The sequence below is a fragment of the Hyla sarda genome, chromosome 2 (assembly GCF_029499605.1).
Source record: "Hyla sarda isolate aHylSar1 chromosome 2, aHylSar1.hap1, whole genome shotgun sequence".
Lineage (NCBI taxonomy): Eukaryota > Metazoa > Chordata > Amphibia > Anura > Hylidae > Hyla > Hyla sarda.
The window spans coordinates 182,779,467-182,791,807 of NC_079190.1; the positions used below are offsets into that span (position 1 = coordinate 182,779,467).

At 42.7% G+C, this 12,341-nt stretch overlaps 1 protein-coding gene across 8 annotated transcripts in view; it reads left to right on the forward strand.

Annotated features, from left to right (window-relative positions):
- Positions 1–12,341, forward strand: part of HERC2 (HECT and RLD domain containing E3 ubiquitin protein ligase 2) — a 224,831-nt gene that overhangs the window by 20,175 nt on the left and 192,315 nt on the right. For all 8 annotated transcript variants that reach the window (XM_056555877.1, XM_056555882.1, XM_056555880.1 and 5 more), the window contains exons 3-4: positions 5,617–5,731; positions 11,204–11,341. In XM_056555877.1, the coding sequence (XP_056411852.1) occupies positions 5,617–5,731; positions 11,204–11,341 (253 nt within the window). The remainder of the gene's footprint in view (positions 1–5,616; positions 5,732–11,203; positions 11,342–12,341) is intronic.

The following is a 12,341-nucleotide window of genomic DNA, read 5'->3' on the forward strand; positions in this document are numbered from 1 at the left end:
TTTCACTTTAGACACGACGATCAACTTTGAACACAGCATCTAAAGGGTTAATTTGCGTGAGACACAGCGATCAGTGCCGCGCGCTATAAGCCACGGGTCCCGGCCGTTGTTAGACGTGCCTGAGCCGCTATGAAGCTGTGGCCCCATGTTATAGAAAGGGAACAGACTCGGGGCGTACAGGTACGCCCTACGTCCTTAAGGAGTTAATGAGGCACTGTCATTATGAAAAAAGTTTAATTTTTTGTAGTACTACTGATTCATTTTTTTAAAATCTAAATTTATTTTAAAAAAATTCAATTTTACTAAAAAATCTAAAATGAAAATAGCCACCACTAGGGGTCATCTGTCTTTATGCAGACAGACTACTCTATTTTGCAGCATACTGGATACCGGCCATAAAGCATGTTGGTATCCAGTATAGGAGATCACCATTGCACCACTACAGCCTTCAGCTGTTCCTAAACTACAACTCCCATGATAGGAGTTGTAGTTTTTACAATAGTTGGGGGGTACAATCTTTGTAAAACCTCTGTTTTAGAGCTGTGTATTCTCCAGCTGTGTGCCTCCAGCTCTTGCAAAACTACAGACAAAGGATGTGTGGGCATGCTGTGGGTTGTAGTTTTGCAACAGCTAAAGGCAACACTGCTTTAACACAATGCGTTATAAACACTGCAGCTCCAGCTGTTGCAAAACTACAACTCCCAGCATGCTTGAACAGCCAAATCTTTCTGACTCCTTAATGACAAAGAAGCTAAGCAGATATTCAGGAGTCTGTGAAAGAGTGACAGCTATGTTGATTAGCATCCAGCTTTCCTAGGAACAGATATAAAATGTATGCATAAAAACTACTGTGCAGTGATTTGCAGACTGCCAGGCTGCTCCCAGACTCAGAGCAGAAAAGTCATCCACAGTGAGGGAGAATGGCACAAGCAAAAGGCAAGTGAGCAACATATGAAGGCTATTTGTAAGGCATATATAGGTCCTAGACACATAAAAATGATATGTACATGATCAGGATTAGGTACTGAGTAACATTATTACTATGTATTTATTATTAATTATTATTTATTTTTTGCACTATGACTGACTGACAGGTACGCTTTAATATTATAATTCTCAGGTCCGGGCACTATGTTACCTGGGTCCAGACTCTGCCCATCAACAATGCTCGAACACTGTAGAGGGCAGACTAGGTAGCCATAGGCCCCAGGAGTCTCAGGCACTGATGAGGTGCTCATATTTTAATGCACAACTGCCTCCCCACTTCTACTTCCTGTTATAGCAGACAAGCACAGAACCGTGCCCCTCATTCTTCAGTGCAAGGAACTAAACGCGATTAGACATAGTTTAGTTTCAGGAACACAACATTTATGAAACTCAAAAAAAAATTTCTCTAGTCATATTTCAGTGTTGGTGTTCCATTATGCTTATCTGGTTCCACAGCTGATCAGCACTGTTTGCTTTCTCAGGCAACTTCCACCTGGCAAGGACTGTCTGTGAACTGAGGTGACCTGGATGAAGTAACCTAAATGCAATCGAACTCCTAAGTGGGGGACCCCCACCAGTTAGCTCCAGAAAAGCCCCAAACCCTCCCTGCATTGGGATTTCTGCTATTCAGCAGAGAACATTTCTAACCAGAATTTATTGCCACAGCATCTGCAGGGACACCCGTGTTAATAATTCATATATATATAGAATATACAGTGAATCACGAGCGACCGTAACACACTAATGACAGGCATACGGGCCGTAGCACAGTGTGTATATGCTGCTTTTACTCGTTTGTCTTCAAACACTGGATTGTAATATTTCAAAGCTATAGTGGCACTTTTGCTACAAAGTAATCAGGATCACTGGCCTGCGGTACCTCTATCACAGCAGGAGACTGAAGTCCTAAATGTTCGAGTCCGGCGGTGCTGGGAACCAGAAAGAACTAAGTCACTAAAAATATATAGCATAGAAGAGACATGTTACCCGCACTCACCGCTAGGCTTCAGTCAGCCGACTCCTCTTCAACTGCTCACACGGATGTCACCGGTTCCAGACACCATGCAGGGTGCTCTGAGCACCCTGCATAGTGTCTGGAACCGGTGACATCTGTGTGAGCAGTTGAAGCGGAATCGGCTGGCTGAAGCCTAGCGGTGAGTGCGGGTAACATGTCTCTTCTATGCCATAAACATTGGATTGTTCCAAATCTCTAGTGGTCAAACATAAGAGTGCTGTAGTTTATAGAATTTTAGTGTATAACTTTTGGCCCAGTTTAATCAACCAGTTGGAGACCAAAAAATTTCTGATTTGACCAGAACAACCTATTCCACAGATCTCCCTCCTAGGGCATAATAGGGTCCTCTCTCTCTGGTTAGCGTATGATCTTATTCTTACTTTCTGATTTTAGCAGTTGGTTTAACAAAGGCCAAGTTCTAAATTTGAACTGATCATTGGTGATTCTTATGGACAATTATGGTGCCCATTTGCACAGTGTACCCTAGTTTATTAGAGGTAGTGCATTTTTATTATACCTGAATCAGGTCTTGGGCAAAACTACACGATAGGTAAAACTTGACCTGTTTACTTCCACTGTAAATAGAATACAACCTTCTGAGCTGACAGTATGTGTACTCTTGGCTTACTCCTTTCCCAATACCAGACACTATTTGTACACTGTTATTTGACATGTGTCGCTCTATTGTGGTGGTTTTTAGTTTCATAGCCTGAATGGTAAACTCTTGCCAGGAAACATATCCATTCTGCTGCAGTTGGTTAAGAATGTACAATTGTGCAATTCATGTAGTAATTCTAGGTACAGTTTCCTTTAGCAACAGATATGAAAGTCATACCTGTGTAGTGAAGTTGTTTTCTAATAGCTGTTGTGTGAAGGCGACCATAGAAGGTTCCTGTACAGAGATACACTCGGTATAACTATTACTATTGTGATGTCCCAGTACAGGACATGGTCCTGCACTACACTTAGGCCCTGTCAGGTTTAGTCCCTCAGTAACCTGGGGCTCTCCTGCAGTGTCTCCCCTGCTGTTACTATACTGTCATTTATTGTAATAGAATTGTAGTCAGTGTATTAATGTATAGTTAGTATAAAGGACCTGTGAGAGGCCATCTAAAGGACTTGTGAGAAGTTACATGTTATGTATGTTAACACATGTTGCCCAGAGGGCACCAGGTTAATGCATGACCCGCAGCTTGACGAATGGGCCTTGGCTCAGCCCCCTCTCTATATAAGGGGGCGGCCATTTCAATTCTTGCTCTTCTACCATCACTCTTGCTGAGGAACAGTGGAGACCAGATGTCTGTGCTAGTGTTCAGCACCTGGAAGGCCTCAAATCTACAGTCATTCCAGTAAGTCCAAGTCTATGTCTGCTGTCATGACTATCTACAGTCTAGTCAAGCCTCAAGCCAATTATCTAAAGTCTACTACAAGTCTAATTGTTCCCAGCAAGCTGCGAGGTCCTTCTGGGTTCCTGGCCACCTCTCTGGGATTCTGGCCTAGCTGAGAAGATAATAACTCAAAGCCTCCGTTAAACCATAACTTGGTTGTGGACTCTCCTTTCACTGCCTAGCCATTGGCATAGCGGAGATACCGTTCGTTTGGTTCCGGTACCCAAAAAACAACTCTGGCGTTATGAACATTAGGGGTTACCAACACCTTGCCCCTAGGGTTAATACCATCTTTCCCCCTCCCCCTACACCGCTACACCCCATGGTCCCACCATTACCGTGGGTCAACACACTATATTATTAAGAGAACCTATTGCATTAACCCCTTAACGACGAAGGACGTAAATGTACGTCCTGGTGAGGTGGTACTTAACGCACTAGGACGTACATTTACATCCTATGCATAACCGTGAGCATCGGAGCGATGCTCGCGTCATGTGCGGCAGGTCCCGGCTGCTGATAGCAGCCAGGGACCCGCCCGTAATGGTGGACATCCGTCATCGTGCGGATGTCCGCCATTAACCCCCCAGATGTTGTGATCAATATAGATCACGGCATCTGCAGCATCGCGGTACTTTGGATGATCGAATAGCCCGCATCACTGCTGTGGCGATCCGATCATCCAGCATGTCGGCCGGAGGTCCCCTCACCTTGCTCCGGCCGTCTCCCGGGGTCTTCTGCTCTGGTCTGCGATCGAGCACACCAGAGCAGAAGATGACAGATAATACTGATCAGTGTTCGCACGTGAGCATGTCGAATGATTGCTGTAAATAGTCCCCTATGGGGACTATTAAAGTGTAAAAATAAAAGTAAACAAAGTAAAAAATAAAAGTAAAAAAAAATTTGAAAGACCCCCTCCCCCAATAAAATCGTAAATTGTCCCATTTTCCCTATTTCACCCCCAAAAAGTGTAAAAAGATAAAATAAAAAAAAATAAAAATAAAATGTTAATGATACCGTACGGTGAACGTATAAAAAAGCAGCTATTTTGGACTTTTTTTTTCTTTTACATTTTATTCCCCAAAAAATTTATTAAAAAAAGTATTAAGTTTTATATAAACAAATATGGTATCAATAAAAAGTACAGATCACGGCGCCAAAAATGAGCCCTCATACTGCCGCTTATACGGAAAAATGAAAAAGTCTTCAAAATAGGGGGATTTTAAACGTACTAATTTGGTTAAACAGTTTTTTTTTTTTTAGCGCAACAGTAATAGAAAAGTACATTTTCATGGGTATCATTTTAATCGTATTGACCCAAAGAATAAAGAACTCATGTCATTTTTACTGTAAATTGTACGGCGTTAAAATGAAACCTTCCAAAATGTGCAAAATTGCGGTTTTCTTTTTAATTTCCCCACACAAATAGTATTTTTTTGGTTGTGCCATACACTTTATGGTAAAGTGAGTGATGGCATTACAACGGACAACTGGTCGCGCAAAAAACAAGCCCTCATACTAATCTGTGGATGAAAATATAAAAGTTATGATTTTTTAAAGGCGAGGAGGAAAAAAGGAAAACGTAAAAATTAAATTGTCTGCGTCCTTAAGGCCCAAATGGGCTTCGTCCTTAAGGGGTTAAAAATACAGTCCAATCTGACAGCATCTTAGAGCAGGGGGAGCTGAACCGATGGAGGTAAACCTCTATCTATTGCTCAATGTGTGTTTGTGGGAAAAGTTAAAGGAAAAGTTGTGATTTATTTATGTAGATCTCTTCTCATTCTGGGCGAAGTAGTCAAGTGGGTAGTCCATTTATGCATGCACACTTGACTCCAAGTAGTCATCTGGGCAGTGCATCACCACCCAGATGAGTACTTGGAGTAAATAAAGTAAAACTAACAACTTCTTCTAGTTACAGATAATTGAATGGGTTTTAGGGGCTATAGGCTAACTTAAGCTGCTAAAAAAAAAAAAAAAAAAAAAAAAATTAAAATCAAATATCAGTTTTACTAGATTGGTATTAAAGGTCTTATTAAAATACAAAATAAATAACAAATGCCACCTACTGTGAGAGAGTAGTGCTCATAGTATAATGGCGTACCATAGTGAGTCTATACAAATAAGTAAATTATGTTATTCACATTCTTTTATTTCAGCTATGCGTATTGGTGTTATTGGTTGAAGTGTAAGGAATAAACATATATATTTTTTTTCTTTACATTGCAGCTTGCCTTTACACGAGATGGGTTCTGCAGTCTGTGGAACGAAATGGTCAAAGATGGAGAGATTGTTTACATGGGAAGTGAGTGCAGCCAGACTGGAGACCTTCCATCCAGAAAAGGTGAGTTTTCATATATGAGCCGTATGCAAGGGAGTAGACCCGTTGAAGGAGATTTATCAAAACCTGTGCAGAGGAAAAGGTGCCCAGTTGCCCATAGCAACCAATCAGATCGCTTCTTTCATTTTTAACAAGGCCTCTGCAAAGTAATGGAAGCGCTCTGATTGGTTGCTATGGGCAACTGGGCAACTTTTCCTTTGCACAGGTTTTGATAAATCTCCCCCATTCTTCTTTAATGTGTGTGACAAACAACTTGTATAAATGTATGTTCCAGCATCACGTCCAAACAGCTAAAGAAATTAACATGAAACTTGGCACACATGTTACTTATATGTCCACAACAAACATAGGATAGGTAATTTAACCCTTACTCACCCCCATTTGCCAGGGGCGGGGTTTATGTTTAAAGTCCTATACAAGTCTATGGGAAATTCCGTATTTTTCGCCCTATAGGACGCACCGGCGTATAAGACGCACCCAATTTATAGGTGCAAAATCCGGTTGTCCGGGCATGCTGGGAGTTGTAGTTTTGCAACATCTGGAGGTCCGCAGATTGAAGACCACTTCATAGGACGTAATACTCGCGTGTCCCCGCTGCTCCGGACCTGTCACCGCTGCCCTGGATGTCGCTCCATCGCTGTCGCCATGTCCCCGTCGCTCCGGAACGTCTCTGCTGCTGGCCGGATATCCTCGCTCTCCGTCGCCGCCATCACGTCGTTACGCACGCCGACGCACGTACGCGACGACGTGATAAAGAGGAAGGAGAGCGCCAGCCATACAGGGGATCCCTGAATGGAGAAGACACCGAGGGGGCAGGTAAGGTCCCTCCCTGTGTCCTGTAAGCACTAACCCGGCTATTCAGTCGGGCTGTTCGGGACCGCCGCAGTGAAATCGCGGCGGTCCCGAACAGCCCGACTGAACAGCCGGGTTAGTGTCACTTTCCCTTCAGACGCGGCGGTCAGCTTTGATCGCCGCGTCTGAAGGGTTAATACAGGGCATCACCGCGATCGGTTTTGGGGAAGAAAAAGTGCGTCTTATACGGCGACAAATATGGTATATGTTACTGCATAACTTCCAAACGGCTGAAGATATTTCGATAATACTTGGTCACATGTTACTTATATGTCCACTTAAAATATAGGATAGTTAATTTAACCCTTAACTACCCCCATTTGCCAGGGTCTGAGTTTTTGTTTAAAGTCCCAGGCAAATCAATGGGAAATGTATGTACCCACATAACTTCCGTACGGCTGGAGATATTTCAATAAAACCTGGTACACACATTACGGGTCGGGATAGGAGGACGGGATATGAAGTCAAAAGCTTCCTCCTTTGTTTATTTTCCTTCCCAACAAGGAATAGGTAAAAAAAAACGGCAATGCCGGGTACTCAGCTAGTTATGAAATAAAAGCACTGCAATGTCTATCATTTCAGTAGGTGTAAATGTATTTTATCCCTTTCCTACCAGTTCATTAGTTTGTGGGATCCCGGCATTCATTTGCTCATTTGGCTCCCAATGGCGAGAAAAGGAAAATGCAGATTGCTTTCTATTATCCTTTGGTCCATATTTTCAGCCTAGAAAAGTCTGTTTTTCATGCTAAAAAACCTATTATGATTATTATTAGGCAAATGCTATTATGCAAAAAAAAAAAAAATTTATAAAATAGCAATTTTACAGCTGTAATTTTACTTTATGAAAACTACCAGATAAGATTTGGTCCATTTTTAATCTTTTTTTTTTTTTAATCCTTTTTTGGCTGTTTTATAGGTCATAATATAGTCATATTTATGTGTGAATATAGTAACAGGGTAGGAAAGCTGAAGGGACACAGTTCTCATTAGGTCACCCAAACTCCTTTGACCCTCTTCACATGTGTCCGGTGGCATTTCCCTCAGAGCTGTAGACAAAGCACTAAAGGGAAATTGATTGTAGAACTGATTCTATTCATTAGAATGGGACAGTTCACATTCATTCGGCATCTCCAGTTAGATTCCGGGTTGTGGAACACACAGCATGGACTTCCTGACAGGGGAACGCAACTTGCTGCATTCACAATAATGAATGTCTGATCCGAAACTGACTACTGATGCAGTTTTGATCAAAAAGTCCACTAAGAGCCTCCCTTTTTTTGGGGGGGACCAAGAGTGCTGCTGCAAATGTATTTTTTGTTTTTGCCACAGCAGCGTGCACCTATGTATTAGATGTGCTGGCTATGTTTCTTTTTCTACTGATGCAGTTTTGTCATCAGTTAAATCGAGTTTAGGCTGTGCCGGATCCCTGACATATGTGAACCCAGCTCTATTATTGTGCCCTTTTTCTACCTACAATTACTGTTCTCGTTGTCTCCTTTACTCTTTTCCATGACCTTTCAGCTTTTCCAGCTTTTGCTGACAGCTGGACAGGGCTCCTGTTCACATGCTGCAGTTGGACCTGCTTGAAAACACAGATTTTCTTAGCACTTTAGATTTATTTATAATTATCAGTTGAAATTATTGTAGGCTATCATTAGAATCAGATTTGGTTATAGTTGTGTTAGACAGAAAACCATAGGCTTTAAATCAAAAGAAGCAGTGCTGGCTTACTGGAAATGTGTCCGATATTTAACGTCATGACCATTTAAGTAAAGCTGCTTAGCTGCCATATTTTATTTTTTTTTTAAATACTGCTTTTCTTTCCCCTAATCCTGTACATATACAAATGGTATTTTAAGGAGAACTCAGGTGAACATTTACTTATACCCTATCCACAGGATAGGGGATAAGCAGCTGATGGTGGGGGTTGCACACTTGTGTATTCAAAAATTCTCGGTTTCAATGTCATACAATTACTGAAAATGAAACGATTAAAGGAGATCTCTGGCGAAAACTATCCACATGACTGCTGGGACCCCCGCGATCTCCGGCACGGGACCTTTTGCTCTCTGTGAGAAGCGCGTGTCATCTACTAATAGACAGCACGCACTCCATTAATTTCTATGGGGGTGCTGAAGATTTTCGTCGCTCCCATAGAAATAAATGGAGTGCGTGCCGGCTCACTGAGCACTGGGTCCCGTCCCGCAGATCACGGGGGGTCCCATCGGTCCTATGGATAGTGGATAATTTTTCACCGGAGATCTCCTTTTAATCATTTCCTTTTCAGTAATTGTATGACACTGAAACCTAGAATTTTAGAATACACAAGTGTGCATAGTGCTGGGTGGTATGACCAAAAATTGACGGTTCCACGGTATTTAACGGTATTTCGCCCCCCCCCCCCCCCCCCTCCTCCTCCTCCCTGGGGAACTAATCATGTGTGACTCTGGCGCTGCTCTGAGGTGCCGGCCACATGCGCTTTAAATGAATAAGATGCGGCCGTGGCGCTGGAAACGATTAAAGGAAAACTGTCAGATATTTTCTCCCGCACTATCCTGGTGGATAGTGCGGGAGACGCTGATTAAAACGTGCCCTACCTTGCCCGGATCCGCCGTCCACCCGCAATTGTAGTTTTATTCTATGTGTATATCTTGCTGTAAATGGCACGGGCGGGGCTTCTGCAGCTAACTGGCACTGACATCAGTGCCGCTTATGAATATTCATCCCCCCCTCCCTCCAGTTCTCCCTCTTTGCCGCTCCTATCTGAAGGGAGTGGGGATGAATATTCATAAGTGGCGCTGACGTCAGTGCCAGTTAACCTGCAGAAGCCCCGCCCGTGCCAGTTACAGCAAGATATACACATAAAATAAAACTAAAATTGCGGGCGAACGGCCGGGCGGATCTGGGTAAGGTAGGGCTAATTTGAATCGGCGTCTGACAGTTTTCCTTTTTAAGTTGCGAGCGGAAAGCTGTCCATCTCCCCCTGCAAGCGCTAAAAGCCAGGCTAGCTAGCACTTGCAGGAGAAGGTGACAGCTTGCCGCGGCCGCATCTTATTCATTTAAAGCGCCGCGGCCGCAACTTATTCATTTATAGCGCATGCGGCCGGCATCTTAACCATTTATAGCACCGCAGACGGCATCTTAACCATTTATGGCGTAGTCATCTTAACCATTTATAGCAACGGCCGGCATCTTGACCATTTATAGCACCGCGGCAGGCATCTCATTAATTTAAAGCGCGGGCGGCTCACAGGATTATGATGGTAATTATTTCCCCGATGTGGAGACAGCGCGCTGCAGTTGATAATTCATTCATTTTAGGGGGAGGGGCCTGACAGGTATTGTGGTATGGGAAAAATTCATATCGTGCAGGGAAAAAATTTCGGTATTTTTTATGAACCGGTATACCGCTCAGCCCTTGGTGTGCACCCTATTTTCTATAGCTATAAGAATCAGTATTCAATGTTAAGATTCATTTGTCATAGGGGCAATTTATCAAAACCTGTGCAGAGGAAAAGCTGACCAATAGCCCACAAAGACTAATCAGATTACATCCTAATAAAAAATAAATAAAAATTAAAAAAATTAAATAAATAAAGCGATCTGATTGATATCGACAACTTGTTAACTTTGCTTTGCATATTTTTGGATAAATCTTCCCTTTTTTGATACTTAAGGGTTACATCACTATTCCATACTTACATAAATCTTGTCATTATTCTTTATTTAGGTAGCATGTTTGTACACAGAGCAGAGAGGTGGGTTCACTTGGCCCACTTGCAAGGCTACAGAATTATACTTAATAAAGTGAATAGTTAGTAGCACTCCTCAAGAAGGAATGTAAATTAGGATTATTGTTGGCGCCACAACTTCAGGCTGGAAATAGAACTGTTAGTAGTAGCAGCAGAGTTTTGGATGACACTGTGTTCTTTATCGGACTAGATGAGCTACGCTCTTTGACTTGACCACACAGTCTGCAAATTCACCTGATAAAGGACACACTGTCATGTGAAACTTTTCTGCTACTGCTGATATCGCACTTCTATGTCGGCAGCCATTGAGTCATTGCAATGGCTGCCACTGCATTTCGAGAAGTGCTGTAAACTGTTTGGACTATTATACAGCGCTTGTGCCCTATTTAAATAACTTTGTAGATTACTCACAGCTTTGCTATAAGTGTGTGATAATAAATATAGATATACAGACAAAGTGGGCACCACACAGTGAGGTGTGGCCTAGGCAGAGAGGGGGGGGGAGTGGCTTAATATGCAACACGTGCCAGAAATGTGCCAGGATTCTAGTGCAGTTTAAGCCGTCAAATAGTTGGTCTGAACTTAGACTAGACAGACTTGCCAAACAACTTGATACATTTTGAGAAGTCTGTGACATGTTTACACGTCTAAGAATTAGACAGTTTTAGTAAATCTGGGCCTTAGTTTTTGCTTTAGATTTGTGGGAAGTTTTAGTATGATGTAGTTTAACTGCAGACAACCATTCCCTATAAGCTACCATAGAGGAGGAAGTTCAGTGTCCGATGTCTTGGGTTAATATGTATGTTCTTTTGTAATGTATTACTAAAGAAACCAAATATGTAATAGCTCTAAAAATGTTGTCCCCCCCCAGATGAAGTGAACGAAGCCCAAGCAAGCTCAAAAAAGGAGGATCAGAATGACAGGGAGAAGAAAGAGGAAGAGGAGATGCCAATACCAAACTACAAGGCCAAAACCATTATGGACAGCTGGGTCTGGGGCAGACAACCAGGTAAGAACTGACATTTCTTGGCGGCTTGCTTATTTTCCTGGAGGTTAATGTAAGGACAATGCCTTCAACAGTGTTTTTTATTATTATAAAGATATTACTACTGCAAAGCTATGTAACAGATTTTTCAATTTTACAGAACAGTAAAGGCAAAACTTAATAACAAAGGTAGAGGGTGAATTGCACACGTAGAGTTTACATGTTGAGTTAATACTTTAGAATGAAGTCTACGTCATTAGGGTCAGTCCATCTGTGGTGTTGTCTGTTGGATATGCTGGAATATAAGTTGAAGATGGGCAGGTGCAATCCAATATTATGTCTATCAAAGTCGAACATATATGGTGGTACTTTTAGGATTTGGACCATAAACATTATAAATGGCTAATTGATGTTAAGGTAACTAAGACAGTGCCTTAACTTCTCGACTTGCTACCAGTCTGTCATTTTGACTTTTTGGGATGTGGGTACTCTGTGCTCTGCATTATTGGACAATGCTAGAAAATGTAAATGTGTTTTGGCACCATGCAAAGTGCTGGCTGTGCATTTGTCTGACTTCTAGAACCTCCATGATCCTTAAAGAGGTACTCCAGAACAGTTTTTTCCAAACGCTGAGCAGCGAACGCTGGAGCCGGTGCCGGGAGCTTGTGACATCATAGCCCCGCCCCTCCTGACATCACTTCCCGCCACCCCTCAATGCAAGTCTATGGGAGGGGGTGTGACAGCAGTCACGCCCCCTCCCATAGACTTTCATTGAGGGGGCAGGGCGTGACGTCTAGAGGGGCTGGCTATGAAGTCATGATCTCCTGGCTCCAGTGTTCGGAACAGTTTGTTCCAAACGCTGAGCAGCGGAGTAAACCTTTAAAATGAAGGGGCCACATATTTGTGAAAGCATAGTGTCTCTTGTGCCCCTCCGATGTGCTAGAAGCATTGTTATATGCAGGGCTCAAGTCCTGCAGGAACGTATGGGAACTGAGTTGCTGCACTTTTTCCACAGCAAGGACAC